At 39.2% G+C, this 20,257-nt stretch overlaps 3 protein-coding genes across 3 annotated transcripts; all 3 read left to right on the top strand.

Annotated features, from left to right (window-relative positions):
• The first annotated feature begins 318 nt into the window (after positions 1-318).
• LOC122660006 (probable membrane-associated kinase regulator 1) lies at positions 319-1,404 on the top strand. The gene has a single exon (XM_043855182.1). The coding sequence runs from the start codon at positions 416-418 to the stop codon at positions 1,400-1,402; it is 987 nt and encodes a 328-aa protein (XP_043711117.1). The 5' UTR covers positions 319-415; the 3' UTR covers positions 1,403-1,404.
• Positions 1,405-10,385: 8,981 nt separating this feature from the next.
• On the top strand, positions 10,386-12,548 carry LOC122658441 (pentatricopeptide repeat-containing protein At3g05340-like). Its single transcript, XM_043853412.1, has one exon. It carries the CDS (start codon positions 10,443-10,445, stop codon positions 12,423-12,425), a length of 1,983 nt encoding a protein of 660 aa, XP_043709347.1. The 5' UTR covers positions 10,386-10,442; the 3' UTR covers positions 12,426-12,548.
• A 6,310-nt stretch (positions 12,549-18,858) lies between these two features.
• On the top strand, positions 18,859-19,741 carry LOC122648612. The gene has a single exon (XM_043841823.1). It carries the CDS (start codon positions 18,932-18,934, stop codon positions 19,646-19,648), a length of 717 nt encoding a protein of 238 aa, XP_043697758.1. The 5' UTR covers positions 18,859-18,931; the 3' UTR covers positions 19,649-19,741.
• Positions 19,742-20,257: the final 516 nt, after the last annotated feature.

Genomic DNA, 20,257 nt, shown 5'->3' with positions numbered 1-20,257 from the left:
ATTTACACGTACGTGCTGGTGCACATACATGTGAGAGGCAAACCACCTGTCCTTTTGTTCCTATAAATATCGTTTTTTACTTTTACACTTGGTAAATGACAATCATATGACACGTGGTTGCCTCCCACATGTACCGATGTACCTACACGCGCATATGATCCAAGCTCTTTTACAAGCAGACGTACGTATTCAACTTTCATCTTCCCCTCCCCCATGTGACCCTTCTGTTGCCCTTCTTAAGCTTACATCCTCCATTATTATAATTATTATAATATCACTCCATATCTCTCTCACTCTCTCTCTATTCAACTCTTTATTTCCTCTCAAATTCTCCAAACCCATCTATGTAATCTTATTTTTTCTTTTCATTTCAAGCACTACTCATTTTGATAATGTAGTAAAGCAACAACCAAAGATGGGAAGAAGAAGTAGAAGAAGAGGAGGAGAGAATGAAGAATCATCAAAGTCTCTCACACTCCCTTCCTCTCCCTCTCACTCCTTCTCTTCATCATCTTCATCTGACTTCGAGTTCACAATCTCTCTCTCCCCTCGCAAATCTTCTTCTAATCTCTGCCCTGCCGACGAACTCTTCTACAAAGGCCAACTCTTACCTCTCCATCTCTCTCCTCGCCTCTCAATGGTTCGAACACTCATACTTTCCTCCTCCAGCACTTCATCTTCGTCCGACACCACAACCACCGCCTCTCGTGACTCCACCGGCAGTTCCAACGATTCCCACTCGTCTTTCTCCAGCGATCTCGGCTTACTCGTCGAGTCCGACTCTTCCCGACCGAGTTCCGTAACCGAAGAAGATGAGTTAAAGCGACATAGCAAGGTAAAACCCAAGTACTTCTCCTTGTCGAGATTCTCTTCTGTGTTCCGCAAAAGCAGAGATCAAGAGAACGTAACGGTGTCAGAATCTTCGGTTAAGAAAATGAGCTCATCGGCAAAGGACGTTTTTCGTAAGTATTTAAAGAAGGTGAAGCCTTTGTATGAGAAACTTTCACCGAAGCAACAGCAGAAGATTACGACAGAGGAATCCATCGGAAAAGACATAGAAACCGCCACCACCACCGCCGGAACCACCTCCACCACCGCAGTAGTTTCGAATACAAGGAAGGACAACAATGGTTTGGGTCATGTGATATCTCATTCATTTTCTGGAAATCTGAGTTTAAGATACCCAAGAAGGAGAAGCTGCATCTCGAGCTGCCCTTCGTCGATGCGGTCGTCGCCTAGTCATTCTGGAGTTCTTAGTCGAAGTGGTGTGGTGAGTGGAAGTGATGTCGGTGGAAAGAACTATTCAGATTCATCTTCAATGGAGGAATTACATAATGCGATTCAAGGAGCTATTGCACATTGTAAGAACTCCATGGCTCAGAAGGTGAGTAAGGAGATCTGAAAGCTTAAAATTAATTTTAGTTTAATCTGATAAAGTTCGAACCAGATTTCTGGGTTTTATTGAGTGTTGGGTTTGGTGGAGAAAGTAATAATTATGCAATTATCAGATAGATCTCCTGTTCTTCTTCGCTTCTTCGTCACATCAATTTGAATTGTCGCTTCTTACATCTCTGTGTCTGTTTGTGATATTTTAATTGCAATTCCGGGTCAGCGGGAAATCATCCATGTGCAAATGTTAGGAGATTTCAGATTTTCAGATCACTGGATATATTTATGACGAAGTGTCGTATTAGCTTCTAAGATAGCTTCTCTTGATAAACCCACCAATAGAATGGTGAGATTTTGAATATTTTTTTAAAAAATTTTGGGAGATAAGGAGATATTATGAAATATTTCCTTCAGTGGGCCTTGCCATACACACCGTACGTCCGGCCCATCAATTCAAGGGGTCAGGAATCAGGATCCTGTCACCTGGGGGTTTGGAATCGGAAGGGAGAGAATGAGAGTTACGACGATAATAGAGGATTCCTCTACTACCGAGTTGCCTAGCAGGGTTGTGCTGTATAGACATGGTGAGCCACACAATGATCATTTTATTTAGGCGATCATTGCATGATTCATCGTGTCTAAGCAACACGATCCTACTAGGCAGCTCAGCAATAGAGGATTTAAATTTTTTTTTTTTTTTTTTTTTGTAACAGTTGAGGATCCAAATTGAATACTAGAATAGAGACTAGAGAGTGTTTCTGTTAAGGGTATTTTGGTAAATAAAATATGAAAATATACATCTGTATATATGAATCTACATTGAAATTTGAAGTGTCAAGTGGATTGGTAGAGAACTTCCTGCGGAATTATGGGGACATAGCTCAAGAACCAAGACAAAGCTGGGATTTTTTTATTCTTTATTTTTTATTTTTTATTTTTGAGAATGAGCTGGGAATCTCTTTGGGTAATGAAATCAGTAATGAGTATTGACTTTTGTAACGTACGATATGGGATTATGGATTCTGTAGTTGCGTGGCCAAAGCAATTGATCGATTGAAGAATATTGTGAATCGACGGGTGGATGGTTAGAATATTGTGCGATTTGTGTCCATGCCTGTTCGATATTTTGTAAATTTGGGTATCGTGATCGGATTGGTGGATCGGATCGGTGTACGTCAAATAAGATGTAATTACTTCTGTTTGTTTTTTTCCATAAAAAACTGTTTTTATTATCATTTTACCCTTTGTTCGTAAAAGTGTATCGGATCGATATTGGGACTGGTCTTGACTCTTGACCAATAGTGATTCAATCTGGACAATTTTGTCGACCCGAAACCAAGATTAAAAACGTTATGAATGTGATACAAATTTAAAAGATGAAAACGTCAAAATAGTTGAAAAATCAGGTTTTTTGACTCGATTCGTTCTTTGTACATACTTGTGAGTTGGGCGAATCAAACCTGATCAAGGATGAGTCATGCTTTTTCCCTATTTTGAAGCATTTCTTCAATCATAAGATGAGTTGCAGAGAACTGGTGCTACTTTGAGTCTGTGAGTGAGAGAGAGGGGCTAGCTTAGAAATCCAATAAATAGAGAAGAAAAACGGAAGGACAGAATAACTTCTTGATTTCAGACGAAATAAATCTAATAGGACTAAGAATACAATTGAAATTAATACAATATATCACTCTGCAACTAGAAGGAGGCGGAACCCCTAGCTTGGTTGGGAGCTTCATGCGAAACTAAAACTAACTTTATTCACCACAGATTTGAGTTGGATTATGAAGACTGACTTAAACGACCCTTTTAAGATTGATTTGAATTTGCAAAAAGAGAAAACAAAGAATAAATTCGAAGTTGCAGATAAAGATGATTGAAACTCATTTGGAGTGGAACTGTTCAAATCCTCCAAACCTGGATGTTCGAAGGCAGAGTGATGGGTATTAGTCGAAACTAGAAAGAAAAATTGTGAGCAAACGATTATCATCACAAGATAAGGCTGATGCAGAAACCTTCAAAAGAACAAAACCCACAAAGAACATTTTGACACCATGACGGTGAAAGAGGTTTGACCTAACTCGGTGAATTTCATGTGAGAATGAAACACCGAGTCCCTTGTAACTCGAGTGACTCGATCGAGTCAAACTTGATTTTTCAACTATGGGTCAAATAAAAATTTATAATTTTTATTTTTTTATTTTTTGAAATAAAAATTTATTGATAGAAACCTCTAGGATGTTGGTACAAAAAATAACATAAAGAAATCATAACAACAAAAAGGGTGGGTGGGTGGAGATACATTAATTGGTAAGCTCCTTTGTCCCAAGAATCATTTTCATTTTTTTATTATATGCTCTCTCACCACTTCTAGGTGGAATAGACGATTTAGATTTAAAAATATCATAAAAATAGATGAATCAAAATTTTCTTGTGTTTCTCAGAAGCTTCACATTCCTCTATTACATGGATAACTACTACATAAAATAAATTAATCTCTAAATACATTCCCTCTTGTAACAAGAATTTTTGAATAAATAAATAAATAATGGTTTTGAAAATGTTTGTTTTTTCTTTCCGATCCTATTTTATACTGTTTTGCCTGATTCTCAAATCAATTTTTGAAATCAATGGAGACTGATCTATTGTTCGATTTCGAGTTTTAAAACCTAGGACATGAATTGGTACCATACAATACAACCTCTAAACAAAGTTTGGATAAAGAATTCAAGTTTGCAAAATTGCGAAATAAGGGGTGGGCGCTACGATGCGTCAAATAAGGGGGATTTGTCTTTTCGATCCCTTCTTTTGCAATCGTTATCCTCTTCTATTAAAGCATGGTGCAGTACTGCATCGTGCGGCGCTGTAGAGATCATGTGGCACAACAGGCCCCACATGGTGCACATGGCCTCTGCAGCCGCCGCACGATGCATTATTGCACCGTGCAGTAACAGGAGAGGATAAAAATTCCTTCTTTTGAGAGGGGGTTTAGGACCGTGCACATAATCTTTTGCCAAATAAAAAATTGAAAATTAGAACTATTAGTAGATATAGGATGCACAAGACTATAGTGGGAGTGCATCGAAATACATGAGAGCACATGAATATTAGATGAGAGAGTAAATGATTGTGTTGTGTTCCACCCACACCATTGGTTGCTAAAGGAGATGAACTGAATGGGAGACTTTAAAGAGTTAACACTTAGATTCACCAATTTTTCATTCACTTTTAAATTCAAAAAGGGTTTTCTTCATCGTTACTATGCTTAGTGAAGTATAACGTTTCAATATTTTTTATCTCGCAATACATGAGTTAGACCATATGATAGAGGATTAGGTAAGCATCTCATTCGTACAGTTCTCGCTTAAAATGAGTAGAGGAATTAGCTAAAATTAGAAAAGATGACATTTGTATTTTATATTCATCTCCATTTGTTGGCATTTTGGTAATTTAACTTACTTTAAATCAGTTTGAGCAACATTCTTTACGTACTTTGGACCAAAATTTGGCCATTGAGATGTATGTGTGGCCCTTTGTCACGTGGACTAATAAGACATGCACTGCCAAGTGGCAAATAGTGAAGCATTACACTTCATGACGCATAATGATGCCTAGAAAGACCCATTCCAAAATAACAAAATGATTTGGAATTTCTTTTGGGAAAAAGAATTGTGTGTGTGTGTGTGTGTGTGTGTGTGTGGGGGGAGGGGGGAGGGGGGAGGAGCATGCGTATTGCGTACTGCACTTAGACACAGAGGAGACAAATGACCACCCCACCCCCATGAAAGGCTAAAATGCTTGCTTTGTTGATGATTCCACGTGGGCAGTGACCACTCTTCCCCCATAGGGAACTCTCCCCCCCCCCCCCCTTTTTCTTTGGGTGGTTAAGATAGATGTGTTCATATGATTTGACTATTGGGGTATCATTAGAGTGCGTTTGGTAACGTTCGAACAGCAGTGCGAAGCGGTTCTTTGTTCAAAAAGAACAAAAAAACATGAAAAAGTGTTTGGTTTTGCGGTTCATTTTTCGTTCTTTTAGAACGAACCGGAGGTCTTGAGCACCAAAAGAGCGTTCTTTGCGGACCGTCTTGGAGGGCATGCAAAGAACAAGAACGAAAAGTTGTCGCGATCAATCGTCAAAACCCGTGATTTTGGGTTAGAAGGCAAAAGCTTGCGATAGATGCGGGGAAGAGAAGGGAAGAGAAGGGAAGAGAAGTAGCAGGCAAAGAAGGTAAACCGGTCGATCTCATCTCTCTCTCTCTCTCTCTCGCCTTCTCTCTCTGTCTCTCTACCTCTCACTCTCTCTGTCTTGCTCTCTCTCTCTCTCTCTCTCTCTCTCACTCTGTCTAGCTCTCTCTGTCTCGCTCTCTCCCTCACTCTCTCTGTCTCGCTCTGTCTCTCTCTCTCTCGCTGTCTCGTCTCTCTCTCTCGTCTCGCTCTGTCCCTCTCTCTCTCTCTGTCTCTCTCTCTCGCTCTCTACAACTCTTTATCGCAATCCTCTGCAACTCTCTCTCTCTCTCTCTCTTTCTCTTGTCCCAGTTCTTCTTTTCTTTGATTTGTTTGTTTCCTCTTCTATTTCATCTTTCTCTTGATCCTCGGTGATGAAGCTGATGGGGAATCTAGTTTTGGAGGGAAATTTGCTCATAAAGGTTCTTCATATGGGTTGCATCAATCTCTAGATGGTTTTTAGGGGATCAAAGAAGGAGTCCAGCTCCGTAAGGGACGCCATGAGTTGCGTGGGGCTCTCTCGAGTCGAAAAAAAGGAGATCATCATTCGCATCTCAAGTCTCGGGCTCATCGACATTCTCCTTTCGAGGTAAATATTATAGGTGGTGATCGTGTTTCTCTTTCACAATCTGATTTCTCACTTTCTCTGCAACCCCCTTTCTCTGCAAATTAGATTTTATTTAATTTGAAGCGGAAGTTATGCTCATCTCAAGGTTCTCAAGTGAAAAAGTCACCTGTGATATCCGCTACTATAAAGTTTTAATGTTATTTTGCATTTTCGAAAGAGTATGGACATTAGGGTTTGCCCAAGCCTATTTGATTTTTACGATTGTCTCTGTTTTAGGTATACATTTGTTCAATATGTTTGGTCTTTGCTCTATCTCTCCTATGGATGTTCATATGACCACCCAATGCTTGGGCTATGTTAATAAATCAATCAAAAGGCAGAGGCTAGATTCCAACCAAGAGATACCAAGAAAAAGCAAAGACGTTAAAAAACAAACATAGATGATGATCAGGAACACTGAGGTTGATTGGGGGTTTCATTGAGGTTTATTGAAATTTTGAATTGAAAACAGTGAACAAGGCAATAATATTGATTGTAGCTATTAATGTGTTTTAAAAACCACATTGTATCATGCAAAATATAGGGTATAAAAAGTGAAATTTATTCCTTTGAATTGTACTATTCTAATAAAAGTTCTGAAGATTTTAAAGGAGAGAGATCTTTCCTCAGTCTCTGTTTATAAGCTTTGACTATGAGACTTGTTTTTCTCGAGACATGAAAGCTTAGTGACATCAAGCATTTGTGTACCTATTATGCCCATTGGTCTCTAGCCATGAAAGCTTAGCAGACTTGTTGTTCTATCTTTGTATAAAAGATTGGTTGGGTGTGACTTGCGAGGCCAAAAGGTAGAAAGCAGGGCCATAGAGGGTTCCTCAAGCACTTCTATTTGAAAGAGAATATAAATAAAGAACAACCATACTATACTCTGTTGTTTTCATGTATTCATGTTTTAAAATTTCATTGCTACTTAATAAAGGCCTCTGAGAAGTATCAAATATCAATCCCCTCCCCTGTTAAGTGTGAATCGAGAGAGAGAGAATGAATGATGCATTGGTGTGTATCGGCGTGAGGGATATGATGAAGAAGATCTGTTCCGAGTTGCGAGCCAAGGGAGGAGGAATGATGTATTTCGTTTTAGACCTTTGCCCATTGCATTCCTCATGTAGAGATTCATGCTACTTAATTTTTTTGTTATATTTCTCTTTTGGTTCTCTATTTGATGGGTCTTTAGCTCAAATTGGTAGAGCACTTGGCACATGAGCATGTTCCAAGGGGATGGTGGTTCGAATCCACCAAGGCCCTTTTTATTCAACTATTCATAGCATAGTCAATTATGACACTAATCCACACAAGAACCCAATTTTAATGGCATCTTTCAAATTTGAAATATTTTTATACTTACTTAGGTTATGTTAATGAGATATTTTAATTTTATGCTAAGGTTGGTAAGAGAAAGGTTTTTACAAGTATTTTTTTTGGTATAATTGACTAAGAATGGCATTATTGTAATTAATATCAAATAAGGAAGAATAGATTTTACCAAACACCATTTTCGTTCTGAACAGCGTTCTTGAGAACGTTACCAAACGGTCATTTTCGGTCTCAGAATGCCGTTCTATACCAAGAACGTAAAAGAACGTTTCTAGTCAAGAACGGACGTTCTTTGTTCAGACCGTTACCAAACGCAGCCTTAGAGTCTGGCTGTGTCTGGTATGCATTTTTGGAATGCATTCTAGGTTGATTTTGTATTCTCGGACTATAAAAACAACTATTATTATCCTCCGAGAATGCTTAATCGACCTAGAATGCATTCCAAGAAGGCATACCAAACACTGCCTCTAACTCCTTATCGCTATTATTGCTACAATCAAAATTACCTCTTCCTAATGCAATCCGATAGCATCGATAGACGTGGATGTAGAAATTTCTATTCACCGTTATCGAAAGAAAGTCGGTCCAAATGACCTTTTACAAAAGGAAACAAATCGGGATCCCCCCCCCCACCCTTCTTCTTTCTCAGTTGGCCGTCCAATCCCTAGTCCCTATACATTCTTCTCGATTATGCAAGCCTTTACTCAGAGTAAAAATATAATAATAGGGATAAAGAACGCCACCCGGTTGTGCAACGCACGCTGTCCTTGCACCCAGACACATGGGCACACAAAGTGATCACCACACCCCTGGTCATTCCCATCTTTCCAAGGGGTGCCACGATCATTTCATGCGCCCTTGTGTCTTGGCGCAGGGGCGGCGTGTGCTACGTGACTAGGTGGCGTTCTTTCTCCCATAATAATAATAAGGGAAGAACAACGTTGCTGATCATGTGGCCCCTACACTAACGCAGGGGCATCGACCAGGTTTTTTTTTTTCATTTTGTAGGGGGTAGGGCAGTCATTTTAGGGGGCTGTGTCTAGGTTAATAATAATAATAATAATAATAATAATAATAAATAAATACATAATGGCAAGATATCACTACTTGGTTGCGTAGCCCCTACACCAATGTGGCGGCCAATGACAATGCACATGGGCATATACATGAATTTGATTTGAATTTCATAGGGGATGAGGTGGTAATATCACGAGCTCATGTGTCTAGTGTAGGAGCTACGCAACCAAGCAACGTTCTTTTTCCTTAATAATAATAATAATAATAATAATAATACAGAGAGGATTCCCTCTGATGCCCGTATACAGTTTTAGGTGTTGGAGGAGGGTAATTATGGAAAACCTTTAAAAAGGGTGTGTTTTGGGGATTTCAAGGGGGATGTTGTAGTCAAATGGGGGACGGCGTGCAAAAGGGGTTGGGACATTGGTGATGTGGGGGGTCTTTTTTTTGTTTGGGTAATAAGTGAGCTCTCTATCCACAAAAAGAACGTAGGTAGCATATGCTAGTGTTCCCTTATCCTATCTCTTTCCTCTCACAACAAAGTTAAATATATCATTTCATAGGAGGAGGAGAGAGATAGACATTGGGAGGCACTAGTGTACGCTCTTCTTCAGGACAGAGAACATTTTCCCTCACACTAGGATTTCGTATGACTTTCAGAAAGAGAAAGAAAAAGAAGATGTTGCAGCCAAGTGCTAAAAAAAATCATGTTGAAAATCTTAATCATGGAAACTTCACCATTGACCATTCCCTCCTTGTAAACTAAGGCTGTGTTTGGAATGTATTCTAGGTTAATTTTGCATTATTGAACGATAAAAACATATTTTTTTCACATTCGAGAATGCAAAATCGACATAGAATGCATTCCAAGAGTGCATACCAAACACAGTCTAAAATTGTGTCAAATTGAAATCACAATCGAAAATAGAAGCCAGACCAAAAAAATCAAATCGGACCAAACAAAATAAGTCTGTTCCAAATTCGGTTCTGAAATGTAAGTTTTAAATTTGGTTTGGTTTCAATTCCGATTCCGACTTATGAATCGTCAGGTCGAATCAAAACCGAAACCAAATTGAATTAGGGGAATTGCCAAATGATCTCAAGTCTCCAATTCCTCGCACGTGTGTTAGGTTTTTGGTTTTTGCGTAGGGACTTGGGACCTTAGCGGCTTAGCCCAACTGGTCCTCGACACTTGCATATGCCCTGAAAATTTATCTCCTCTAGTTCCTTACTCGACCCAATTCCCCTAGTGCCTGTAATAAGGGGGGGGGGGGGGGTGGACCCCACCTGGGCAGAGTGTTCGGCCAGGGGTAAGGTGGTCATTGCGCCCCTTTATTACAGGCACTGGGAGAACTGGGTCAGGCAAGGAACTGGAGGGTACAAAGATCGCATATGCTCTACACATGTGTACCAAATCAACGTCGGATCCGAAAAATTATCTCCTCCAGTTTTCTATCCAACCCAGTTTCCCAATGCCTTTAATAAGAGGGGGGTGGACCCCACCTGGGCAAAGGGTACGGAGGTCATTACGGCCCCCCTTGTTAAAGGCACTGGGAACTAGGAACTGGTCCATTTCCCCAAGTCCCTCTAATAGGAGGTGGACCCTATCCATGTTCGGGCAGGGGGTAGGGTGGTCATTTTCTGCCCCTATTGGAGGAATTGCAGGAAATGGACGGGCAGAAAAATTGTGAACCGGAGCGGATCATCCGCTAGGACAGAAACCGTGGAGCTGACCGAAGGGAGAAGGTGAGTTGAAGTCAGGACGCACGTCGATTTAGGTATGCTCCCTTGCCAAGTGTGTTGTGCTCGCTTGCTTCAGTTGCTTTAAAGGCCGTTACCGCTTCTTTTCAAACAGTGAGGCTGTGTTTCATGGATGAAAGCGAGATGGGTAATGAGCAGTTTCAATTATCACCTTTCCTCATGTCCGTTATCTTCTTTCTTGAGAAACAGATGTCTGAGTTTGCGAAATCTTTCTCTCTATACGAGAGATGTTGGCATTGCCGTCAATTATGTGGAGACAAGCCGTCTTCTTTCCCTCTGTGGAAGAGAAAGACATCTGGGTGTTGGGTCTTCTCTCCATGCCTGCATCATTAAGCATTCTGAACATTTCAATCTCAGGGATCAGTTTAATATACGGAATGTTCTTGTTGTTTGGAATTCCCTCATCTTTATGTACTCAAATTGCGGGGAATTGTCCTACGCGGCCAAGGTGTTCGATCGAATGCCTATCAAAGACACCATTTCATGGAATTCACTGATATCAGGTTATTTAAGGGTTGAAGAATTCGAAACGGGATTTGGTTTCTTTAAAAGAATGCATAGTTCGGGTAATTTCCAATTTGACCCTGCAACTCTGACTGCCGTTTTATCTGCATGTGATAAAACGGATCTTCTTTCTGTGATTAAGTTGATACATTGTTTGGTATTTTTAAATGGGTATGAGCAGGAAATTCCGGTGGCAAATGCTTTGATTACTTCCTATTTCAAATGTGGATGCGACATCTCAGGGAGGAGAGTGTTTGATGAAGTGTCTGAGAGGAATATCATCACTTGGACGGCTGTGATCTCAGGCCTTGCGCAAAGACATTTTTATGAGGAAAGTTTCAATTTTTTCTTGAAGATGCGGTCTGGATCAGTAGTGCCTAATTCTTTGACATACTCAAGCTTGCTGTTGGCATGCTCTGGTTTACGGGCTCTGAAAGAAGGGCGTCAGGTACACGGACTTGTCCTGAAATCAGGATTTCAGTCAGATTTATGCATTGAAAGTGCACTAATGGATATTTATTCCAAGTGTAATAGCGTGGAAGATGCATGCCAGATTTTCGAGGCTGCTGAGGAGCTGGATGAGGTTTCCATGACTGTGATTCTTGTGGGTCTTGTTCAAAATGGATTAGAAGAAGAAGCTGTCCAGTTCTTTGTAAAGATGGTGACAATGGGCATTGAGATTGACCCAAACATGGTTTCTGCCATTCTCGGGGTGTTTGGCATGGATACATCTATGGCTCTTGGCCAACAAATTCACTCTTTGGTGATAAAGAAAAACTTCGGGGTTAATGCATTTGTAAGCAATGGGCTAATTAACATGTATTCCAAGTGTGGGAATTTGGAGGAGTCTGTTAAAGTCTTTCATCAGATGGTCCACAGAAATTCAGTCTCATGGAATTCCATGATTGCAGCCTTTGCACGTCATGGTCGTGGCTTTGAAGCACTTCAATTGTATGAAAAGATGCAACTTGAAGGTGTGGAGCCAACGGATGTTACATTTCTATCATTACTTCATGCCTGTAGTCATATTGGATCAGTTGAAAGGGGCATGGAGTTCTTGGATTCAATGACTAACATTCATGGAATTAGTCCAAGGGTGGAGCATTATGCTTGTGTAGTTGACTTGTTGGGCCGGGCAGGATGTTTGAATGAAGCTAAGAGATTCATTGAGGGGCTGCAGGTGGATCCTGGCGTGCTAGTCTGGCAGGCGTTGTTAGGTGCCTGTAGCATACATGGGGATTCAACTATTGGGAGATATGCAGCTGACAACTTGCTTTTGGCTGCACCTGAGAGCCCTACGGCTTATGTTTTGATGGCAAACATATACTCATCTGAAGGGAAATGGGAAGCGAGAGCAAAGGTTATCAAGAGAATGAAGGAGATGAAGGTAAAGAAAGAGGCAGGGATGAGTTGGATTGAGCTTGAAAAGACGGTCCATAGCTTTGTTGTAGGGGATAGGACTCATCCACAAAGTGAGATTATCTATCATGTTTTGAAAGAGTTGATTAGGCTCATGAGCGATGAAGGATATGTGCTGGATGAGAGGTTTTTGCATTATGATTTAGATCAAGATTGCAAGGAAGTTTGTTGAAGCTAATTAGGAGCATGGTTTGGAAACTAATGTTGGAAGCCCGAACTTATTTCAGTATTTCATTAGAAACAGAAATTTCATAAAGGGAATAGAATAAGAAAGAATTAAAGGTTTGCAATACAATAAATTTCCTAAAGTTCCATGTTCCATGTTCCATAAACTAATAGCCTCTTCTTGCAAATTTAGTTTCAGAAAATTGAGTGAACAGGTGCAAGTGGGCGGGCCTGGGTTGGAGAATTGATAAATTATGAACCACATTGAGCCTGAGCCCAGCTCACCTGCTCATTGCTGTTCGAAAATGCCCGAAATCAGCCTGATTTGCACCCCTAAATTGAGGATACTCTGTGGTTTATTGTTTAGAATTTCCTATATTCTGCTAGAATATAGTTGTTTGGTATTCTGATAACACTACTAGAATTGAGAATGTTGTCATTTATTTATGAAACCATTGGTTGTATAGTTGTTTTTGTCAACTAAAACTCCACGTTCAATAGAGTGCTTGTACTTTGCAGCCCATTAGTAAATTATTTGGAGGACCAAAAGGTTACTTCATTCAACTTTCTGATTGAAATTTGCCTTACATTTGCAGGAAGATTTGTGATCCTTTCAAACATTTGGATTAAAACCCATGGTGAGACTCACTAATCACTAATACTTAGATTTCTATTCAATGTATTTACATCCAGCATCATGTGCACCTCATTTAATGCATATCCTTCCAATATCACCTGACCTGGACTGATAAAATAAAAATATCTTGCCATTTCCCCCATTATTCTTCACATTTAGATACTTTTTGTTGCATAGTTTTTTTCCCCTTCATGTGGGTATGGGGTAAATTGGTAGAATCAATTACATTAATCATACTCAAAATTTAATGATTTCTTGACTTGTAATCTCTTAAAGTTTCTATGACATAAAAACTAAGGTTGTTTTTGGTCAGATGTCCTTATCATTCTTCAATGAGAACAGAGGATTCACTAGCTTTCACTGCGTCAACTAAGTTTGAAGATTTAGATACTAACTCAAAACCTGGAATCATCATTTGTTGGATAACAAGAAACAAACTCAGCCTTATCCCAACTTAATGGGGTTCGCTACACGGATCCAACAAAACAACGTAGTGAAAACTAAGGTCTAAACAAGAAATAGGAGCGTGGATCAAGTCCTTGTACAAGTACCCGTCCAATGCCCTCTAGGGTCAGTCACATGGAATCCACTGCTCCTGGGTCCCACAGTGGATTCCATGTGATTGGCCCTGGAGAGCATTGGACGGTACTTGTACAAGGACATGATCCAGGTTCAAAAAAAGGGGGATAAAGAGATGGGAAAGAGAGGGATGGGGGTGGGATGAGAAATGAAAAAAAATGGAAAATAACAGCATAACTAAAGATGAAATATGAAAGTAAGAGGAAGGAGGCACAGCCCAGCAAGTCAGGAGAATCTGAGCTAAATGGGGTCTACAACATGGATCCTTGCCCTTCAACAGGCTCTATTTGTGGTCCTACTTGATACAAGACCCAGACAGTGCATGTCCTTCCTCACAACTTCTCCCATGGTCATTTGTTGGATGCTTCAAAAAATTTATTTTTCTTCTATCCATCTTGATTACATGGTTCAGAAGGATTAGTGGTAACTTAATTTTTATTAGAAATAAGATGAATGACCTGATATGTGTCCATCAAACTGATATTGAGTGACCAGCAAATTGAATGACATGAAAGCAGGGGTAAGGCTGCATACATTATGACCCTCCTCAGACTCCCGCAGTGGCGGGAGCCTCGTGCACTAGGTATGCCCTTTTTTTATCTTGACGAAGATATCAGGCCTACAATGTAAAAAAAGATGAGTTCATGAAGCAGCAGACAGTGACCCTTAAGTTCTTGTTTCCAACTTCTTATGATTCACTGGTAGTTTAAAGTCAAACCTCCATTGCTTCTCCATCTAATTAGTGATTACAGCTAATCATAGATAAAAAATAAACATTTGAGATGAAGGGTTCACGTTAACAGCTATGTTCTACCTCAAACTAGACTCACTGAACCTCTATATTAACAAATTCAAATACAGGAATTGTGGTCCTCTCCGGCAGTCTGGCACTCTTGGGTCTCTCACATTAGAGTGTTTTCCGGGTCAATTGGCATCTGGGCCCCCCTCTCTTAAGAAGCTCTAACTCTGTAAGAGATAAGGTAGTTGTTGTGAACTGGTCCCAGAGAAACACCATTTTTTCTGCTTCAGATTCTCTGTTTCAAAGTGTGAGCTTAAGCTGTGTTCCATATCCTCCATTGGTTGATTAATTTAAATGTAGCCCACAAAAGGGAAACCTTAAGAATTAACATTCTTGTCTCTCCTTCTTCCCTTTTTTTCCCCTCAATTATAAATGATGCTTATTCTCCTTGTATTCAGACATGGTTACCAAAAGAGTACTGTAACTAGTTTTTTTTTTCCCCAGTTATAGACGATGTTTATTCTCCTTGTAATCAGACATGGCTACAGAGTATGTAACCTGTTTTTTATGTCTCTCACGATCTGACATGGATCAAATAAGACAAAACGAGTATTACATAAATGTATTAATCCAAAAAAGAAAAATTTTAATTATGGTTTGTAATATCATGTTTACTAAAAATAAGTGTGTTACCTATCATTAATATCCTTCCCTATTATATGAGTAATGAAGAATAATTTTTTTAGGTAGAGGATTGGGTATGGTGTCAGTTTTCGGTAAGCTAGTGGCATACATCAATCACAGGACTTAGACATGAGAGGGCAATGAGATCTTTTCCAAATGGAAATAGAGAGGATGACATGCTGGGAATCTTGCCGTTTCCCAATTTTTTGTTTAGTAGAAATGATGTGTAAAGAATAGCAAATTTGGTATGGTGACACTCAAAATTTGTCAAGGTGATGGTCGCACTATAACCGACTGTAGCTTATATTATACAAAAAAAGAGACCCATAAAAGATAAAGAACTAAAAAATAAACAGAGATTTTAGGTATCTATATATTTTTGGCCATATCAGCCTATCGGTATCGGTATTGATGGTGAGTTAGTGATCAATACCGATGTCGATACTTGATCGATACGAATCAGCCAATATGGTATTGATATGTTTTTTTTTTTTTTTTTTTGTATTTATGAAAAATGATGTCTTGATCTTGTATTGGACCGATACAGCCCAATATGGTGAAATATGTATCAGTATTAGTATTGATATCTATATTAGTACCATTGATACTGATGTCAACCACCTGTCGTTGTGGACGAAGAAGTGCATGTTTCTATGGCATTAGATTGTGGTATTTGTTCTGGGGTGTACTTCTCTTATCTAACCTAGCGATAGTGCTCCATAGAGTTGATCATTACGAATATTACGATTCATTCGATTGAGAGGTTCAATGTGTTTCGAAACCTTCCTCCCAGATCTATGACCACCCTGCTCCTGCATCGAGAATTAGGAGTCTCAGTTCGCCCCTATATTATTCTAAAGGAAGTCTTATTGGACCACTTCAGGAATTCATTCTTCTTGGCGGCTACCCATAGTCGTTTGGGACCAGGGATTCTACTAAAGAAATTCCTGGATCAAGATCGTCTCCAGGGAGCAAGGAACACCCAGGGCGCTGCAAGCAGTTGGGCTGTACCGCACACATCCCTTGGTGTGCACTGAGATGTGTGCAGCACAGCTCAACCGCTAGATGCCCCCTGATAGCACCCTGGGTGCACACCTCCCTGGAGACGAGCTAAATTCGAAATTCCTGGTTAACACAGTAAGTTTTTCAAGGTGGATCCATTATCTATGTTGATATAAAGCTCCTCAGAATAAGCTGAGTATCTTGCGTAGCATTAATAGATGACATTAATTGAGAGTAATAAAAGAACATAATCTATATAAAAGAATGTGTGATTACACTCTCATCAAAAAAATAAAAGAACATAATCTATATAAAGTGCGAATTACAATTAATATATGAGTTGGCTAATAAATATGAACAGTTATTAATGACTCCAGTTAATTTTAGCACATTAACAAATTACATTTTAGTAGTACTACGAGGAGTGGAACGTTGGAAGTAGCTCAGATTTTGAGAAATTTTTTATAGAAAAGGATTAATTACCTTTTGTCGATAGTTTTCCTTCACCCAATGAAGGATTCCCCCCCCCCCCCCCCCCCCCAAAAAAAAAAAAAAAAAAAACTGCCACATAATTACCTGCTCTCCTATATGTTGGATGTCCAAAATGTCTTTCTTGTTGAGGTTTTGATTACTTGACTTCTGATGATGGACTGTTGTGGTTAATTTGGTATTTTTCTTGTACAGGGTTTCGCTATAAAACATGTAACAAAAGTTCTTTTTCTGTAACGAAATTCTGAGAGAGGTGTGAAGATGAGCAACTGTAACCCTATTCTCCATTGATAGTGAAACAGATCTCATCTCACCATGGACGCAGGCAACCTTGTCGAACCACCTAAATCTTCATGCGCATTGTGTGATCGTTGTGTTTGTGTTTCCATTCTTCATTGCATCATGCTAGGTTTTACACTTCTCTACTATTTCAAGCCACTAATAATAGTTCATTAATTTTAAGGGTATCAAAAATCCAACACGAACTCATTGAACAAAATCGTATTAGTTTTTTTTGGAGACTAATACAAAAAGGGACTGATAAAACCAACCGAATTACCCGATGGGATCAGAAATCGAACCAAAAAATTAGAACCAAACTGATTAGAAACCAATAATAAACTGAAAAATAAAATAAAATCATGATTATATTACTTTTTTTTAATAAGTGTATGTAACACCAAAACCATATTAAACTAATAAATTAACACCTTAATAAATAATAATGGCCAGCCATCGGTGAAGGAATTCTTCTTTCATCATGGGTGAAGGAAATCTCGGTCCCTCTATTATTTGGACCCCTCTAATGTGTCCTTATCTTTTATGTCTCATACCACATAATTATAGTCTAAAACCTACAAAGTGTAGAGATAATGAAGTAGGGGAAGTGGTTATATTTACCAAAAAGACATCCAACGTCAAAATTCTATCTATTTGGACATTTGTAATAACCATCAGATCTGTCATATTCCTTGGGACAATCTTCCTCGAATGTAGGATATTGATTGCATGCATGAACAACACGTGTCCATATAAAACCCTAAAATTTTACTTAGCTGTATAAGATACCATTGGAGCTACCAAAATCAGCTTTCCTAAGGAGATGAACGTGATGCCTACTACTTGTAGATCTATTCAAATGACCAAACCACCCTCCTACTCCTCAGTGAGATGTTTAGGGGATATAGCATCACTGACCAAACTCTGAAAGGTTATTTCTGTCATTTAAAAAAATATTTAATAAATAAATAATCTAAGTGGTGGGTGCATGGGCCGTCACATGGCAAGATATTTCCATAATGTGCCCACATGGTTGGGATTAGCCCACGTTAGAATCTTGTAAACAAGTAGGTCAAAGCTTCCAAAGCCTCATCAGCCTTATCTCTTTGAATGATCCATATTAAAATAATTTTATGCCATTAATAGAGCTAATAAATTACCCTAGTTTAGTGAAATACTAGAATACCACAAGCCCACTTCCCCATCTTTTAGTTTTTCTCTGAAGTGACTCCTTAATCTATGAAGAGTAAGCAAAAACTTCTGGTTAAGGGAAAAATAAAAAGTTTAAAAGAAGAAGAAGAATAGTTTTCCCCTAAACTCTTTCCTTTTTTTTTTTTTGCAAACTATTTCTGACTCTCACTGATTCCTCTTTCTACTGTTATGGGATTTCTCATTAGCCCCTTTTTTTCTCTAGTTTTCTGAGGCTCCATTCTATTGCAAATCTATTAAGTGACCAAGCTCAATTAGTGCCATGAGAGATGGATAATGATACTGTTATACATAAATGATATTTTGCTAATTGTTGGTTATTCATTTAAGCCAAATTTGCCAATATAGATTACATGTAGATATTAGTAATAGTTCTGCAAAGATAACATTATTATTTAAAAAAAAGACGCACTCAGTGCACAAGGCTCCCACCACTGCAGGGTCTGTGGAGGGTCATATTGTACGGGCCTTACCCCTGTTTTCGCAAAGAGCCTGTTTCCAGACTCGAACCCATGACCACTTTGTCACAATGAAGAACTCCATTGCAAAAGATAACATTATAAACATTTGCAAAACAATTCCATGCAAAATTTGAAATGTCAATTTGTTAAAACTTGAAAAAACTTTTGTCTTTTACTTCCACTGAGCTCCATGTGCTGTTCCCATATTCTAAACAAAGCCTAGCTCACCTGTTTCAGCTTCACCAGACCATTTGGTTTTTATAATCTCACCGTCCCAGCATCTACCAGCCAAAGAGAAGATTAAAAATACAAGGAAATGAAAGCACCACCTTCACTCTATAGAACACAGTTAACACCCCCATGCACCCCTTAAAAACACAACTAAAGACTTTTTCAGTTCTCAACACCCTCTCCAAAACACAAACACTACCACCATGGTCTCCCTAGAAAGTGTTCAGGCAACCTTTAGATCCACAGAGCTTACATCGAGCCCTCGAATCTCTTTCTCTTCCGACTTCCTTGATGACAAGAATTTCATCTCCATAACCCCAAAAGCTGATCAAACCAGCAGAAACCATGATACAGAACAAGAGAAAGCACGTAATCTAGACTTTGAGTTTCTCTCCAGCAATGCTCCTAGTGATACCATGTTAACAGCAGATGAGCTCTTCTTTGAAGGTAAGCTGCTTCCCTTCTGGTCAATGCATCATGCTGAGAAACTCAACAGGATCTCCCTTAAACCAAAGGAGTTGGAGGAGGAAAATGAGAAGAAGAAGAAAGAGGAGGAGAGTAGAGTCAGCTGGTTCACGGATGATGACCCATCTCCTCGGCCCCCTAAGTGTACTGTTATATGGAAGGAACTACTAAGACTGAGGAAACAGAGGGCATCTTCATTGTCACCATCTTCATCTTCTTCATCATCTTCTTCGGGTTCACTTGCTGATATGTGCTCTATGGATGATAGGAAAGAAGGCAAGGAAAGACCATGGAACAGAGAGAAGCATGTGAAGAGGATAAAGAAAGAGGTGGAGAGGACAAGATCAGCTAGTGTAAGAATAAGGCCAATTGTCCATGTTCCCCCTTGCACTCAAGTAAAGACTACTGCATTCCCATCCTTGTTTTCTCTTAAGAAAGGAAGTGTTGATAGGTAAACAGGGTGTAGGATTGCAGTTAGCTTGTTTTATAGGATTTGTCCAAAATATTTATCATTTCTTTTTTCATATTTAGATGAATTATGTTGAGTTGTAGATCCGGTGCTTTTTTATGTAAATGTGCCTCTTTCCCCCCACCCCCTCTTTGGTGGGTTGGATGACATTAACATTTTGTATCTTATCTTTTTTCCAACTATGGGTAGATCTAATGTGAGAATTCAGAAAGGAAAGAATACACAGATACAGGCATTTAAGACTGCTAATTTGATGGTGTCTCATCCAACCAATGTATGTTTTGGGTTGATAGTCGATCAACTCGAGAAGATGATTACAAAACCATATTTGTTGTTAAATTATATGTGATCTGCTGAGAGAAATCTACTACCAGATGTCCTAGAGATTAGGTTGATTTAACAAAGAAGATCTTCAATGGCTCATTAGGAAGTGGAACTTCACGGTTCTCATAAATTGGAATCCACAGTTTACAATTTCAAAAAACCATTATTGAACTCTTAATGCAGTTCCGGCTTTAGTAACAAAGGGAAGACATACAGATCCTGTGTGCAACCTTGAGGTCAAAGGTTCAAGGCTTGGTAGAGAGAGAGAGAG

The sequence above is a fragment of the Telopea speciosissima genome, chromosome 1 (genome assembly GCF_018873765.1).
Source record: "Telopea speciosissima isolate NSW1024214 ecotype Mountain lineage chromosome 1, Tspe_v1, whole genome shotgun sequence".
Taxonomy (NCBI): Eukaryota; Viridiplantae; Streptophyta; class Magnoliopsida; order Proteales; family Proteaceae; genus Telopea; species Telopea speciosissima.
The sequence above is the reverse complement of the archived record's forward strand: the minus strand, read 5'-3'. Positions and strand labels throughout refer to the sequence as shown.

Excerpts from the sequence above, each read along its gene's own strand:
- LOC122648612 (XM_043841823.1), top strand. The coding sequence starts at position 18,932 with ATGGTCTCCCTAGAAAGTGTTCAGGCAACCTTTAGATCCACAGAGCTT.
- LOC122660006 (XM_043855182.1), top strand. The coding sequence starts at position 416 with ATGGGAAGAAGAAGTAGAAGAAGAGGAGGAGAGAATGAAGAATCATCA.
- LOC122658441 (XM_043853412.1), top strand. The coding sequence starts at position 10,443 with ATGAAAGCGAGATGGGTAATGAGCAGTTTCAATTATCACCTTTCCTCA.